Below are 17033 nucleotides of genomic sequence, written 5' to 3'. Positions count from 1 at the left end.
GCGTGTCTATTTCAGCGCTACTTATATTGATCCATTTGGTGATCACATGTTTTATGATGCAACAGAGACTGCACTAGGTAGGCAAGCACTTTTATCGGTCTCTATCCACGGAATGCGCGCAGGAGCCCCAGACTAACATACTTCTACGTTGCGACATGGCATTTTGTTGCAGTCCTTCCCGCTGCATATTTATACCGTATGGGGTTTCGATCCGGTCTCCCACCGTGAGTATTTTTAAGCTGGTTTTAATAATAGGGAAATCCCTTCGCATAAGACTCTCCTCCGTTTGATATTACTTTTGTTATCGGTTTCCATAGGGAGTCAAAGTTCGGAGGCTTGGGGATGATTATTTCGACCGCAATTGTCTCTCAGTTTGGACACGAAGGTAAGATCAGATATTTTTGAGTCATGAATAACCAAACGAAACCCAACTTAATTTAAGTTTAACTGAATATTGTGGATCTGCTTTTTCTGGGCAATAAAACTTGAAATTGATACATATGTTTTGCGATCGAATATGTTGAGTGAAGTTTTTCACGACTTAACTTCAAATTACTTCAAATTAAAACATGTTTACGCGTATAGGGTATTTATAAAATGGCTACATTTATCGGTAATTCAATTTATCGTTACATACCCTAGCTAGTATTGTCTTGCAAATCTACTGAAAGAAATTTTTCCACACATGTTATGGATGTATTTTGATCCATTCGTGCGTACGTTTGCTAAATCTACCTTATTTCAACATAACGAACTAATGCTTCTGGCAAGTATACAGCGCAAGTCGTGCCATCAAGGGGACTCGTGATTAGCTAGTAACAATATACGTGGTCTGGGCACCTATCCCGGCAACTTTTTGTCATGCACTTTTTATGTTTTTATTGTGATGAGTTTTTCTTAAAAACTTAAGTACGTCTAGGAAGCTGACAACATCCGTCTTCTATACGGGCATACCACGCCTGCCAACGGGACACTTTCTTCGGTACAAATATTACCTTACCGCACAAATAGTCTGAGTGCAGGCAAACCGGGTAAGTTGAACATGATAATAAACCTGACTGGGGTAGCAAAACAGAAAATGTGAAGGAAAGAAATGGAAAGCGCAAAGGAAGGAGGGGTTGCCTTGATAATAATGGACTTAATGCAAAGGTGCAAGCAAGCTGGACAAGATTGACAATAATAATCCCTGGAGATGTGAAACAAGAAGGACAAAGGACAAACATGAGTCTCTAAATACAGCTAGGTGACTAGTACGTCACTGAAAAAATCCGCCTGGTGCTGATATCCAACCAGGGACCTCTCCATTTCTAGTGGAGCGCTCTACCAAATGAGCTAACTAGGAGTTAGTCGTCATTAGTGCAAACGGGTTTTTACAGCGGCCACCAGTCTAACACCAACAAGGGTGAACGGACTACATTTTAAAGGGGCACTGACACCCGAAAATTTAAACTTTTTTTATTGTCTAAAACGATGCAAGTTGCAGTCATATACACGCAAAAAATACCGCATCGCGAAAAAAAATTTCCCGCGCGCGCGTGCGCCTTTTTATTTTTGGCGTTTGATTCTCCCGCCTCTCGCCTCCTCGCTTCTTTTGATTCGTGACGTCAAGAATCATGAAATTTAGAAGATTTGTAGGCGACATCTCTATAACATTTAATAACGGCAGTCCTAAAACATGTTTTTTAACGCAACTGCGAACGCACTATGGCCATTCTTTCTGAAATACCAAAAATCGGGAGTTCGTTGTGGTGCCGTCTCCTGTATTTGTATCCTCCCACGGAAAACAGGCGACACCGCTGAAAACCGGTCCGGCGGCGCTCGATCGCTCCTTTCCTCCTCGCTTTGGGTCGCCATGGCAACAGCAGTGAGTCGTGAAAGAAAGTAGACTCTCAGGACTCCGCAATATTTGACGTCAACGCACCGGCGCGGATAGCGCGGGAACTTCAAATTCGGCATTTGGACATTGTTTTTTTACTTCATGAATACTGAATTTCCAAATTTCGAATTTTGAGCGTAATGTCCCGGCATCGCTTTCAATCGTTGCGGATAATAAAAAAAAAATATGATTTTGATGTGTCAGTGCCCCTTTAAGGTTATGAAGGTAATGAAATTAATGCAAAGGAGCAAGCAAGCTGGACAAATAGAACCGTAGTAATCTCTGGAGAAGGGGATTGGGGGACAAAGGGACAAACATACATTTTTGAACAAACAGAGCCAGGTGACTAGTGAGCGACTGAGACAATCCACCTGGTCCTGGTATTGAACCAGGAACCTCGCCATTTCCATTCCTACACAAGTCCCAGGTTTACCATCATGACTACCTTATTCTCTCAACATTCTTTTACAAATCGGGAGTTTAATTAGGTCGCATCTAAGTCTAATTATTTTTGTTTGCAGAAAAATACAACAGTATGCATTATCCTCTCAAGTATGACTGTTACGGTAATCAGATATGTGCATTTTCTACGGCGAGGGACAATCCGAACATACACGTTTTTATATTCTACATACAAATTTCAGATAAAGTTTATCCCTCTGTCAGAAAGAAAATGCGAAGAAGATTTATTTTGTATTTTGTCTCATATGTAATTAAATGTATATCTTAAAGGGATTAGATAACTGCGAATCACAGAAATTTCAATTTGACAATCGGAAAGAGATAATTTGGATACTTGAAGATATTGTACTCAGTGCACCTACAGTATAAATGTAGCATCTCCTTAGACGAATAATTAAAATTATAAAAAAAAAACAAAGGGTGTTATAGTTCGATTAGGCGTGAGATCTCAGCACCGTTGAAAATTGGGCGAGTTGGTTATGCATAGTTACGAAGAGAAAAACAGCGCCAAAAGTAGGAAGGACTTTTGGCGCTGTTCAGCTCAGCAAGCGCCCTAGCTCTCCCTCTTTCTGCTGTCATTTATGTCCCGCATAGGCATTGTTTGCCAAGAAACGTCCCGATAGCACTACAACGGCGAGCAAGAGCAAAACGAATGACAAGGTAAAGATTCTAAACAGCGTCCCAAGGAATTTGAACCAGCAACAAAATTTGAAGTCCCAGGACTCTAAGGAACATGCGTTTTCAATAAATAAGTTTATGAGTTTAGCTTAGAATAATATTTTTGTAGGTTGTAAAGTCTCTCAAATGTGCGCTTTAACTATTGTCAAAAAGTTGTGTTTAAGATTCGCCAACACCTTTTTGCGACCCTTTCGGAAAATGGAATGAATGATGGTTAAGTCTGTCACGCCAAGATGAGAAATGAACCGGGCTAGAAGTGCGATCAGGGGCTACAGAACCGGGAAGGGGGGGAGGGGGGGGGGGCAGGGGGGGCAGTGGGGGCAGTCGCTCCCACAAGTTCTAAACCAGTGGGGGCATGCGCCCACACTAAAAGCTGTTCCGACCGCCCCCCCCCCCCCCCCTTCCCCTCTTCTCCCCTCCCACCAGCCGTGAGGCTGTTGCAAGTTGCAGCTGCGCTACACAGGCAAAGAGGTGCCACAGGGTAATTCGACGCGATGTGCGAAAAGTGCCAACAGAAGGCTATACCGCGTTAGAGCCTCCGCTGTGCTGTTACTATCGAGGCACTCCCTGTCGGCACTCGTTAGTGTCACGATGCAGTACTTCGCCTTCACCGCTCCTATATATATATATATATATATATATTGTGACGAGGACATACTGCACGAGTCTTCGAGGACGTGCCGTCCTGGGGGAAGAAGAGAAAGAAGGGCAGACTGGAGCGAGCGGCAATATATACCGGACGGTCATTTTGAATTCTATCCTCCAATATCCGTGTAAATAATAAATCCCCATCACTGAATCCCACTTCTGCTAGAATTGGTAGAGAGTGCGAGCTTTCCCAACTTGGACCTTACTCGCAAGTATAGTTCCCAACCCTGGAACTCCGCAATCGGCGGCCACCATCAGCAATGACAGGCGAAGGAACCTCGGATGCTTCAAGGGCTACCTCCAACCAAGGACCTACGACTATTTTGTGTACCGGAGCCATTCGCCAACATGACTCGAAGCTCTTCAGCGGGATCGGCGGCGATGACATTGATGGTTGGTTGGACTCCGTGGAAAGGGGTAAGCCTTCATAACAAATGGGATGATGTGCTGAAACTAAATAACGTTATTTTTTATTTGACTGACGTCGCTAAATTATAGTACACCAATCACGAGTCAGAGCTGGCGACCTGGACTCTGTCCATATAAAAAATTCAGGAAGTATTTGGGAAGCCAGCCCAGTGAAAGCTGATAGCAAAAAGAACCCTGGCATCACGGGTTCAACAAAACGATGAAAACTTCGTCAGCTACATTTAAGATGTGCTCAAATTGTGCAAGCGCATTGACATACAGATGCCGGAAGACGAAAAACTGAAAAACATCACGAAAGGAATTGTTGAAGACGGATTTCAAATTCTTGTCGTCAGACCCCCAGCGACCGTCATTGAAACCATTGATACTTGCCAAACGTTTTCTGAGCTGCGCACCCAGCGTTTGCCACTCAGCCGCGAGCCGCAGCCTCCCATGAAGCAGGCTAGCCTTGAACGACGCAGCGGAAAGCCCTTCTAATAAATTGGGTGACCTTCGATACCGCATTCAGGAAATCGTCCGCGACGAAGTAGCTCGCCAACTAGGAAAGCCTGCCACTTCCCCAGAGCCCTACGTCTCACCTTCCCTCAGAGCGCTTATTCAAGAGCAAGTCACAGCCGCTATCCCTTGCCCTGCGATACCGCCCACCATGCCAATGCCGCTCGCGCCTACGTACGCCAAAATGGTAGCGCGCCCACCACCCATGCCTGTCGTCCAACCCCAGCATTAATTTTTCCCCCTCCCTGGCAAGGACGTAGAGCCGACATATGAAGGACCCCGGAAAAACGACCAATTTGCTTTTCATGGGGTCTGGTTGGACATGTCGCTTGATTTTGAAGATGCCGGCACACTGAAAGTTATGGTCGCCCACCACAAGCTCACTATCGACCAGGCTTCGCTAATAGTTGTCGAAGTGATGTTTTCCAAGATTACTCTCACTACCAACGGCAACAACGACCAAGCAGATCTCCGTCATTCAGACGACGCTCTCTGTCTCCTCTCCGCCCATGTACGACATCTCCCGCTCCAGAGGGAAGCTGCTCCAGAGGCAAGAATTATTCCAGAGGCAAGGACTGCAAATCCTTGTAAATCATTAAGTCCTCGCCCTATTACACGAAATATGATTGATATTGTAATTGATGGTTTGCACGTTCAAGCATTAAATGACACCGGCGCTTCAGTATCAGTCATTCGGGTTGACATCTGTAATCGCTTAAGGAAAGTCACGACCCCTCTTTTTGGACGTCCATTTAGAGCTGTTGGTGCGCAAAACATTGTCCCTACCGGTGTCTGCACAGCACGCATTGTGATTCAAGAAATATGTTTCTGTGTCGAATTTGTGGTGCTTCTTTCCTACTCTCACGACGTGATTCTTGGCTGGGAGGTTTTTCAAAGCAACGAGTGCCCTTATTGACTGTGAACGTGCAGAAGTGGAATTTGCTGGAATTCGGTTCTTTGAATAAAATTGCGCTGTCGACACGATCAAATTATTTTTAATTGATGACACACGAATTCCTGCATTTGCATCTATGTTTCTGCCGATTCAGTCATCTAAACTCGAAGTGCTAGTCCTAATGTCATCTCTATCTGCTGTTTTTGTTTTTCGCAAGACAGGTATCCTTGTTCCCTTTTCCTTGCTCAACCTTGACAACGGCCACGAATGTATTATGGCTCTCAATGTGTCTTCTCTTCCCATAATGCTTCCTGCCGATGAAGTTGTAGCCTACGCCGAACCATCTCAAGCCATCGAGGTTTTCGCATTCAATACTCCCTCTGCTGCATATTGTTGTGCATTAGTCCAGCAGCGACATAACGAAGACGAGTTCTTGTTATCCACTGTAGATGGCCACCTCAATTTGTGTCAAAAAGACTCAATTTTGCCCATTCTGCATAAATGTAACGTCATATTTGATCGCACACAGTCTACTATGGGCCGTTCCACGTCTGTAATTCACCACATTGATACAGGCAACGAGAAACCCTTGCGTCAACGTCTATACTGTGTCTCAACGTCTGAGCGAAGCATAATTGATGAAGAAGTTAGCGACATGCTAAACAAGCGTGTCATCGCATCATCTACGAGTCCATGGGCTTCCCCAGTCGTCATCGCCAAGAAGAAAGATGGTAGCATAGGATTCTGCGTTGACTACCGGCAACTGAACAAGATCACGCGCAAAGACGTGTATCCAATGCCCAGAATCGATAATGCCCTTGACAGCTTACAGGGAGCCGAGTATTTTTCTTCTCTAGACCTCCGTTCAGACTACTGGCAAATTCCCATGGCCTCCAATGACGGAGACAAAACCACCTTTATTACATCGGAAGGATTGTACGAGTTCAACGTCATGCCCTTCGGCCTATGCAATGCACCCGCGACGTTTGAACGTATGATGGATGCCGTGTTGTGAGGCCTGAAGTGGAAAATACGTCTGTGTTATTTCGATGACGTAGTTATATTTTCAAAGACATTTGAGGAGCACCTCCATCGATTAACAACCATATTGTCCTGTCTCAGTCACGCCGGCCTCCAGCTAGATACCAAGAAGTGTCCATTGCCGGCGCGGCAAATAAAGGTTCTGGGTCACCTCGTGTCCAAAGACGGCATTCAGCCGGATCCTGAGAAAATTCAGGCCGTTTCCACCGTGCCGAAGCCGACCACGGAGATAGAACTTCGAAGTTGTCTTGGACTCTGTTCCTATTTTCGACGCTTTGCGCGTGGCTTCGCATCCATAGCAGCACAGCACCGCTGCATAGCCTTTTAAAGAAATCGTCCCACCTGCCTTCTTGGACATCTCAGTGTGAAGATCCCTTCAATCAGCTCAAAGAAATTCTAACATCCGCTCCGATACTCCGACACTTTGACCCCATCGCTCCAACTGAACTTCGAACTGACACCAGCGGTCTTGGAGTCGGAGCAATACTCGCTCAGACAAAAGCAGGTTTTGGTAATGATTTGTCGCCTATGCAAGTAGGGCTTTCTCAAAACCCGAAAAACAAAATTACACCGTAACCGAAAAAGTATGCTTAGCAGTCTTCTGGGCAATCACGAAGTTTCGACCATACCTTTATGGTCGACGTTTTAATGTTGTGTCCAATCATCACGCCCTTTGCTGGTTATCGTCTTTAAAAGATGTCAATGGACGTCTTGGTCGATGAAGGCTGCGCCTACGAGAATACGACTTTCTGGTTCTGTATAAATCTGGCCGCAAACATGGCGACGCCGGCGGTCTCTCGAAATGTCTCCTGCGCTCTGACGCACCCGATTCATCTGACACCAACGAAGACCCTCTCACCTTGTGGACAGTAATTATTGTCGACATGCAACTCGAACAAGCAAGAGATCCGTGGCTATCGAAAGTTGTGACTGTAGTTAGAGACCCTGACTCGTCCCAAAACCGGTTTCTACGAAAGCAGTCCCGACATTTCCGGGTTCGCAATGGGCTCCTTTACCGGCACAACTATTCACCCAAAGGTCTCCATTGGCTTCTTGTTATCCCTCGTCACCTGTGAGGTTTTAGAACATCTTCACAACGATCCAGCAAGTGGTCATGGAGGACTTCTCAAGACCTACACTCTGGTTCGTCTGCGGTACTACTGGCCAAGGCTTTATGGCAGTGTTCAAAACTTTGTAAGATACTCCCCGAATGCCAAAGTCGCATGTCGCGTCCCATTCATCTCAACGTCTGCTCCAGGCCATACCGTGCCCAGAACGACCATTCAGCGGGTTGAGATAGATTGTTTTGGTCCCCTTTCAAATTCCTCTTCTGGAAACCGAGGAACCATCGTCGCCATTGATCACCTCACCCGTTATGTCGAGCCTGCTGCTTTACCTTCGGTGAGAGCAGGAAATGTCGAATATTGTTTTCTTAAACCAGATTGTTCTCCATCATGGAGCTCCGAAAGAGCTCCTTAGAGATCGCGGAACTGTGTTCCTTTCCAAAATTCTGGAAGAGGTTTTACGAGCTTGCAGCGTTATTTATCGAACAACGTCATCATATCATCCCAGACCAACGGCATGACCGAACGTTTCAACCGAACACTCGCTGATATGCTTGCTATGTATATTTCCTCTGATCACCAAAATCGGGACTATTTTTTTTCATTCATAACCGTTGCTGATAATACCACCGTCCAAAATACTACCCAATTTTCACCCTTTTTCCTTCTTTATGGAAGGGAGGTCTCTTCAATATTCAATAGCAGCTATTGCCCTATTCGCCGGAGGAGTCTGAATGCACCCCACACACCGAAATTCGAGAACATGCCGAGCAATGCTGTCAAATAGCAAGGACACGCACTGCCGACGTGTCCTTGCTATTTGACGGCATTGCTCGGCATGTTCTCGAATTTCGGTGTGTGGGGTGCATTCAGACTCCTCCGGTGAATAGGGCAATAGGCTATTGAATATTAAAAAGACCTCCCTCCCCATAAAGAAGGAATTGTGACGAAGAGAAGCGGCCCGAGTCTTCGGGGACGTGCCGTCCTGGGGGAAGAGGAGTAAGAAGGGCAGACTGGGGAGCGAGCAGCATTTTATACCGGACGGACGTCTTGAATTCTATATCTAATACCGGTGTAAATAATAAAACCCCATCACTGAATCTGACTTTTGCTAGAACATTATATATATATATATATATATATATTCTGGAAGAGTTTTTACAAGCTTGCAGCGTTATTCATCGAACAACGTCGCCATATCATCCGCAGACCAACGGGATGACCGAACGTTTCAACGGAACAATTGCTAATATGCTTGCTATATATATATATATATATATTCACAGAAATATATTGCCCTTAAAGGAGTTGGTCGAGGAGGTTGCCAAAAAAGTGAGCTTGATGATACGTTTCGGGCCTGGTAGGCTCTCTCTCTTTCTCTCTCTCTCTCTCTCTCTATATATATATATAGGGTGTTTTTTTTTAAGCTTAACAGATTTGTTTAAAAAAAGCCGTGAAGGTTATACTTATGCCGCGTGTGGAGGTGAGTTATACGGCCAGGGGGACATATTATAGGGGGATAATCGTAACGATCAGTCGTCTAATTAATTAAAATTCGTTAATTAACTTTTTAATTAATGAAAATAGACATATGGTTGCAATTAGAAACTTGCTCAGCGTCATCGAAAGCCACTAAATCAGTCGTTTTCAGAAATACTTTCGGCGCGTGAGAAGCGTAGTATTGTAGTAAAGTTACCACTCGTGGAGCAGGTGCAAGGCTGGGGCTAGATAAGAGACGGAAAAATCGCGCGGGTGCCTTATCGCAACAGCTAGCTTTGTACCTGCTCTACGGCTGGTAACTTTAGTGCAGTACTACGCTTCTCACGCGCTCAAAGTCTTTCTGAAAATTACTGATTCAGTGGTTTTCGATGACGCTGAGCAAGTTTCTAATTGGAACCATATGTCTGTTTTCATTAATTAAAAAGTTAATTAACAAATTTTAATTAATTAGCCGACTGATCGTTACGATTATCCCTCTATAATATGTCCCCCTGGCCGTATAACTCACCTCCACAAGCGGCATAAGTGTAACTTTCACGGATTTTTTTAAACAAATCTGTTAAGCTTAAAAAAAACACCCTGTATATATATATATATACATTAGTCCGGGATAATTAGGTTTTTAATTATTTATGCTTAATTAACTTTTTAATATTGTGTTTATGCGTATGATTTTACTTAGAAAAGTGCTCAGAATCATCAAAAAACACTATATAAAAAAATTTCACAACGATAGAAGGCACGCGAAGCATTTTACTGCTTTCTAGAGATGGGCCCAACTTTTGTCGAATCGACAGTTCGGCGCCGAATCTTGGGATTCGGCAAAGCCTAACTTTTGCCTAACTTTTCTAAAGATTCGGCAAAGATTCGGCAAAAATACATTATGAGCACACTTAACGTTGCTATTCAGTTTTTCCTGGCGAAAAAAGTTTTTATGTTTATTTTTTCTTAACTTAAATACAGCATGTAATGCATATTGACATAGTTATTACTAAATAAGGTGATATTCTACAATATAATTGTATCGGTATTGTTTTTGTGTTTACTGGCAATTTTAGTGACTCCTTACAGAAGTGGCGTGAAAACGAGGTTGGGTAGAAGCGAGCGTGGCGCAGTCACGAATCACGCTACGAGAGTTTCGGTTTTGAGGCACCATGAGCGCAAGCCTGCATGTGTGTGTATATTGCTAAAATGAAGGCAATACCGCTGCGTTCTCGCTTTCTCTGGGAGTCACCGTTTTGTGCGCGAAAACGAATGCAACGGTTGCTGAGCCTTCACCAGAAGAGAGAATAATATTATTGTAGATATGCCTTTTTTTTTCGGTTGAGTCACTTGACGTCAGCTTTCCATGAAAGTGTGCGTCCCATAGTCGCAGCGTCTCGTTTATAACCTTTAAAATGCCTGTTTTTGGTGTTAGGACACACACGAACGTTTCGGAATATAGGGAGAGTTAGGAACGTCGAATGTGCAACGTCGAACATTATAGTTCTTTTTTGTTTTATGCAGATACATGAAAGTCGCGAAATAACACTAATTGAAAAAGCAATATTATTTTGTTTGGGAACACACTACTCCAGTTGTTACAATTCCGAGGAGTGCTTTAAAGTAATTGTCAGTGAATGCTTCAACAACCTCGTTGCATCACTGGAAAGGTCAAATGAATATCACGTTATCCAGAATGCACCGCCGCATTTGTCACTTGCGCAGTGGACTGCGTAAATTACTGGTCGATCTTCTATTCTTGAGGCAGAAATATTGAAGAGAACCAGACTCGCTCACAAACGCACAGTTACCGTGATGTCTACTCCACACCTCGCCGTAACCGCTGGTTGTACTACACTGCACAATGGTAACCGCACGACTGCACGGCGTCCATTTGCAATCCATGGCCCCGCCGCATTCTCGCGCGTGCGCAGACGTTTGCCGAATTTTCACCGATTCTTTGCCGAACTTTCCTTCAAAAATTCGGCATTCGCTGAACTTTGCCGAATCTGAAGTTCGGCATATTCGGTTCATCACCACTGCTTTCTGACAAACAGCACAAATTCGACGGGTTTTTAAGTTTCGGTTTGCTATCAGAGCGCTTCTCGGCTCCGACGGCACCGCGCCCCGTGGAGACATAGTGCAACCAGCCCCTGCTGCATCGCGCGATGACAGCGCAGCAGAGGTTGGTTGCACTATTTCACCACGGGGCGCGGTGCCGTCGGGGCCAAGATGCGCTCCGATAGCAAACCGAAACTTAAAAACCCGTCGAATGTTTGCAGTTTTTCAGAAAGCTTTAAAATGCTTCGCGTGCCTTCTATTGTTCTGCAATTTGTTGATTTAGTGTTTTTTAATAATGCTGAGCAATGTTCTGATTGAAATCATGCCCTTAAATACAATATCAAAAAAGTTAATTACGGAAAAATAATTAACAATCTAATTATCCCGGACCTTTAATCATTTTCCTCAATAGTCCCCTGGCCCAGGACCGAAACAACACAATCCTTTTTATGTTGCGACGCGTAGTTTTCGCAATATCTAATTTGTCTACCCTTCCTGAAACATCCTGTATATATACCGGTTGTTTTTGTTTTCAAATTAACAGATTTGTTTAAAAAAAGCCGTGAAAGTTACACTTATTCAGTGTGCGCAGGTGAGTTATACGGGCAGGGAGGCATAGTATAGGGGGATCATCGTAACGACCAGTCAGCTAATTATTAAACTATTAACTTTCTAATTAATAAAATAGACATATAATTCCAATTAGAAACTTCCTGAGCGTCATCAAAAAACACCAAACCAACTCTTTTTAAAAGGACATATAGCAGGGGCAGAAATTTACGGCGTTCTAAAAAGCGGCCAATTTGGACGCGTTTCTAGGTTTCGCTTTCTTATCGGAGCTCAACTTTGCGCCCGCGGTCCTGCTCCCCGGTGATCGCGGCGCGAAGCCACCCCATCGCCTCCCTCGTAGCATGGAAGGAAGTTGGGCGCACGTGTGTTGGTAGCATGGAAGGAGCTGGTCGATCAGCTACCGGCACAAGCTTCCTATGTTCCCCGCGGACAATGGCTCTGACAATTTCAAGAATCACAAAGAGGTCAGAGCTGCTGGAACCGAAGCTACAATTTGACGGTGCAATCACGGTGGCGCCGGTATACCGCTGGTAATAGTTCGCCCCCGCGAGAAGCGCTCTTTCGATGTTCGTTGTTTCTGAGACGAAGCTTCCACTGCCGTGAGAGGATTGCGGACAAGGCCACCGAAAATGTCATTCTTGATATCTTGCATCTGTACACATAGCTTCTTTTCATCGTTAGCCTGCGTGTCGGCGCGGGCGAACAACATGGAGGACGTCTTCAGCGAAACTGGTGACGCTTTCCGTGGGTACCAGGTTCCTCCCTAGAAGCAGGTTTTCGGCTCGTTCCCGTTGGTGCTCACTGCCAAATGTTTTCTTCAGCTCTTTCTTACAAACTTCCCACATGGTCAAGGCGCCTTCATGATTTTCTTACCATTGCCTTCCTGTTCCTTCCAACGAGGAGCAGATGTTCTGAAGGCGTTGATCTGCTGTCCACCCGTTCTGGTGGGCCACTCGGTCGCACTACTGGAGCCAGTCTTCTACGGCCTCACAAAGTTCACCACCGAATGGTGTCGCCACACGCCCTGTCTTTTCTGCCAATAGTCGACTTGGAGTTGGGCTTAACAAACGGGTCCTCGGAGGGGTACGGTTAAGGAACACAGGGTTCCTACCCCGCACCTCTACCAGAATGGCACGGGTGGTAACCAGAAGAAGAAAAAAAAAATAAACGGAAAAAAATAAACGTGTAATGGGTGTGAAATTGTGCCGAAAAGCAAAATAAGAATAATAGCACGCATCGTAGGCGAGCGTCAATGTCAGCGTAGTTGCTGGATCGAGCACTGGCGAAGAATTGAACTCACAAAGCCACCCGGAGTGCCTGTTGTAGACGCACGGGTTTCGCGAACATTTGCATTAGCGTGTTCGGTCTTCGAACATTATAAACGAGAAGCTTCCCGGACGTTGTAAAAATTATTATTACATCAGAATAATTAAAGTTGCACGGCCCTCAGAAATCGAGCCTGGGGTCTCTGCGGGCGAGTCGCGTGCGTTGCCATTCGGCCACGCACGCGACCACATACAACGTCAATGCAAAAAAAAAAAAAAATACTAATATGAATATTCTTTTATTTGTAATCGCACAAGTTTATATATTTCACAGACAGGCAGGCTGGCTTGCCAGGTAGCATGTCCGAGAAACTCCTAAATTCCTAGGGTTCATCTTGCGCGCGAACATGCCGTGGCCACGGAAGCTAACCCGTCGGGATACCTTGTTACGGACTTCATTGTTACCCATGTGTCCCAATATTTAGTGAAATCAGGTTTCTGGCTAGGTACGCAGAGAGTATAACTGCAGGAAGCTTTTGATGTCAAAGCAAAGAGCGACAAATGTACAAGTGACACGTCACTGTCCTTACCGGCAAATGAGTCATCTTTTTTGTTACGGGGGTTACACCAAAATTATCCATGACTTTGTTTTGCCACGGCTATATATATGAATGCTTTTTCGAATAGAGGTTACCTGCGAGTGTACCCCTGTCTGTCTACCTCGTTGTACCTGTGTTTGTTTGGCGCTTTCCCACTTGACATACACTTGGATATCCTAGGCGGCTATCCTAAGCATAATACGGTTTTGCTCAAAGGCGCTTGTGCCAGAGTACTTTCTGTTGACACTTCTGTGGATTGTTTCTCGCTCGCCACTTAATTGCCAAAGTACCAGAGTTGAGCCAAAAGTGCCACGTATAAACAGAACTAACAGTGAAGCATGTATCTGGCACTTATTTTGCGTTGAAGGCCCAGACACCAGGAATAAAGTTTAACCACGGTACTTGTTTGGCGATTTAGGCAAACCGATGCCAGATCAAAGGTCAACTAACAGCAGTAAAGCCTAACTACGGTACTTGTTTGGCGAATTTGTGCCAAGGCACCAAAACCCTGGCCAAAGACGGCAAAGTTTGACCCTACCTTGCCTGCTTGAGCATTTGAAGGCCTTAAATTTTCTAAAAAAACAAACAAACAAAGAAATGTAGGGGCTACGAATTTCGCTACCGGGCTTAAAGAAATGCACGTCCAGCGTTGACTATTTGTAAATTATCGTCACACTTTAATAATAATCCTTATTTGATGTGTCCCCAAACAGCATATGGCCTAAATAATGGTACGCAGTTAATGATAATAATGAATACAGCAAGCACAATTTTAAATGACAAACTAAACAATGATCCTAGATTTTGTCGTAAAGTATTCAGCTAATTTAAAAACGTCTACAATAGGTAGATGATGTCTCTTGAATTTCCATCGCATTCTCGTTAGTGGTGATGTGTCATATAAACCAATGGTGGCTAAAAGAACTCTGAGAACGACTGAATCGCAAGAGAGCATGAAAATACACAGTGGATTAAGCTGGCTATGCAGGCAAGTTGGTTCCTGATACAACTGTAAACAGCGCACAAATAACAAAAAAACTAGGAAGATGCAGACTGGACCCATCTACACCTTCCTCGTCTTTGTTGTTAGTACGCTGTCTCCAGTTGTAACAAACAGTGTGCAACAAAAGTGGCGAATCAACAGAAGGCAAGCAGGGAAAGAAAATTGTCCTATGTAACGTAATATCGCCCCTACATTTCTAAGGGAGGCGCCGCAGATAGTTAAAATTCAAGGTGGATGTACAAAAATACCAAGATCGCGAGCAAAGATACCGTTGTTCATTGTGCAAGTGAATACCAGCGGATGGCAATTTCTAGTCACAGACATTGTTTTGGTTTTGAGTTAACTTAGCGAAAGATAATTACTCGAACTCTACAACCAGTATAACGGGGAAAGGAGTGAAGCCCCCTGGAATCAAAACAGTCTCGTCGTTGTCAGTTGCCTCCGTAGCGCCGACTTCGTTCCTTGGCTCCGTCGCGAATGACTGGCCGTTGCGATTGGTAATTCGACGTCCTAAAGAGGCGAGAAATCCAAGTGAGATCGGACAGAGCTGGACAACGTAATTTTGCCAACATACAATAGTAGTTTGCAATTTTTTTTTCTTTTTTTCTTACAAAGGAGAGATATTGGGCAAAAAGATAAAAAATTAAAGTGGACGCCAGTCGCTTCTCTGCGGCGTAGTAGCTTACGGAAAGCCAAACAACGTATTTTCCCAAAGATGACGCAAAAACTCAAAGCCAAAAATGTTTTCTACTCAACCAGATGAAGGATTTCTAACTAAATGCACACACAAACGTTTTCAATGTCGTTTTTTGACAAATCCCACTTCTAAATCTATCTCACTATGCTTCTTTTAGTGTCTGTCTTCACGCGTAAGTGAGGCACTGCCGTTAATTAGAACATGATAATTAAAATTCAGGAGTTGATCAACAAAAACACCCAGATCGCGAGAAAAATACTGTTGCCCCTTATGTAAGGGAACACAAGCGGTTCGTGATTTCTAGTCAGAAATATTGTTTTTGTTTTGAGCCAATTTAGTCAACGATAATTAATCAGCGCATGTTTTAAAGATTATCTGGTTGTTCTAATAAAAAAATTAGTGTAGCAATATGCCATTGCTCCGTTTCTAGCGGGAGCTCGTGCCGAAGCTTTGAATCACGGATTCAGCACAGGCCAGCAGAACACCAATTTTCACAGTACGCTAAACTGAAACTAGCTATTGCGAGTCGCGCACTATTTAACGCGCATACATTTTTATTACAGCTCTCCGCCTTTTGGATGACAAGGACGAAGAGTGGGAACATACCTCATCGCCGGTGGAAACTCAAGACCGATTCACGACTCCTAGTTGGAACCCAAATAAGGACCATGCGCCATCATATCAGGATGGAGATTTAGATTACAAGCGCCCAAAGATTAAACAAATCGAATATGATTATGGAAGTACCTACTATAACCAGAATGAGTTGCCGGACCAGTATCCAACCGAAGATCGACAGAAAGATAAATTTAACAACCAACCAAAGAGGGAAATTTCAAAGCTCTGGTCCAACTATACAAGAACACATTTTTTGAGAAATTCCAGATGTCTTCAGAATGGGATTCTAGATCCGAATGACCTGGGTCTCTCGGAGAGCGACCTAGCGGACGAGGTAAAATAACAAAACAAAATATATTAGAAAGTTGCATACAATATAACATAATATTTTAATTTGATACACTTTGAGTGAGATAGGTTTCAAAAGGGCCCGACTAATTGAATTTAATTCCGACCATATCTATAGTACACTTCTAAATTTATTTATAAGGATGCTGTTATTCAGCCGCAGTTCTTATATATATATATATATATATATATATATATATATATATATATATATATATATATTGCTTTACATAATAAACTATGACGCCCGGCTGTATGCTAAGATAGTGTACCTCACAGAGGGAACGTTCCCTTTCCGAAAGGCGAGACGGCAAACGCTTCCAGGGATCTTATTTATTTACATAGGAACCAGCATCGCCGTTCGGCATTATGGCGGGGGAGAGTACATAACACATTGATTTCTATCAAAAACATCGAAACACAAACAAACTTGTATAAACGTCAAACACATCCTTCAATACCCATCCTATTCCATTCTTCTATTGTTTTCGGAAACAAAATATCGGTACGGCAAAAGAATTCGGGTCAGATTTTGTTTTGGTGGTCTGCCCTCCCTGATATATAAAAAGATTCCTGAGAAAACATTGCTCGACTCATTCGAAGGCAATTGCTATATATGTTTACACCATATAAAGCTTTTAACCCGAACATTTTTCGGCGTTCCACTAGTGATTACAACTTTAAAATATCCTTCATGCTGGTGACATCTAGTGGCATACTGCCGCAGACCATGTAAACTATGACACTATTTTATGGCTTTATCTTATTCAATGTTTGTACCCCGATAAGAATACCGAACGAA

The 17033-nt window shown here is 43.9% G+C and overlaps 1 protein-coding gene across 1 annotated transcript in view; it reads left to right on the top strand.

Moving 5' to 3' along the window:
- Window positions 1-17033, top strand: part of LOC121836164 (neprilysin-1-like) — a 103210-nt gene that overhangs the window by 44498 nt on the left and 41679 nt on the right. The window contains exons 12-15 of the mRNA XM_042290971.1: window positions 16-77; window positions 173-224; window positions 318-385; window positions 15829-16217. Of these exons, the coding sequence (XP_042146905.1) occupies window positions 16-77; window positions 173-224; window positions 318-385; window positions 15829-16217 (571 nt within the window). The remainder of the gene's footprint in view (window positions 1-15; window positions 78-172; window positions 225-317; window positions 386-15828; window positions 16218-17033) is intronic.

The sequence above is a fragment of the Ixodes scapularis genome, unplaced genomic scaffold (assembly GCF_016920785.2).
Source record: "Ixodes scapularis isolate PalLabHiFi unplaced genomic scaffold, ASM1692078v2 PGA_scaffold1__304_contigs__length_218370807, whole genome shotgun sequence".
Lineage (NCBI taxonomy): Eukaryota > Metazoa > Arthropoda > Arachnida > Ixodida > Ixodidae > Ixodes > Ixodes scapularis.
Note: the sequence above shows the minus strand (reverse complement) of the source record. Positions and strands in the feature narration are given on the sequence as shown.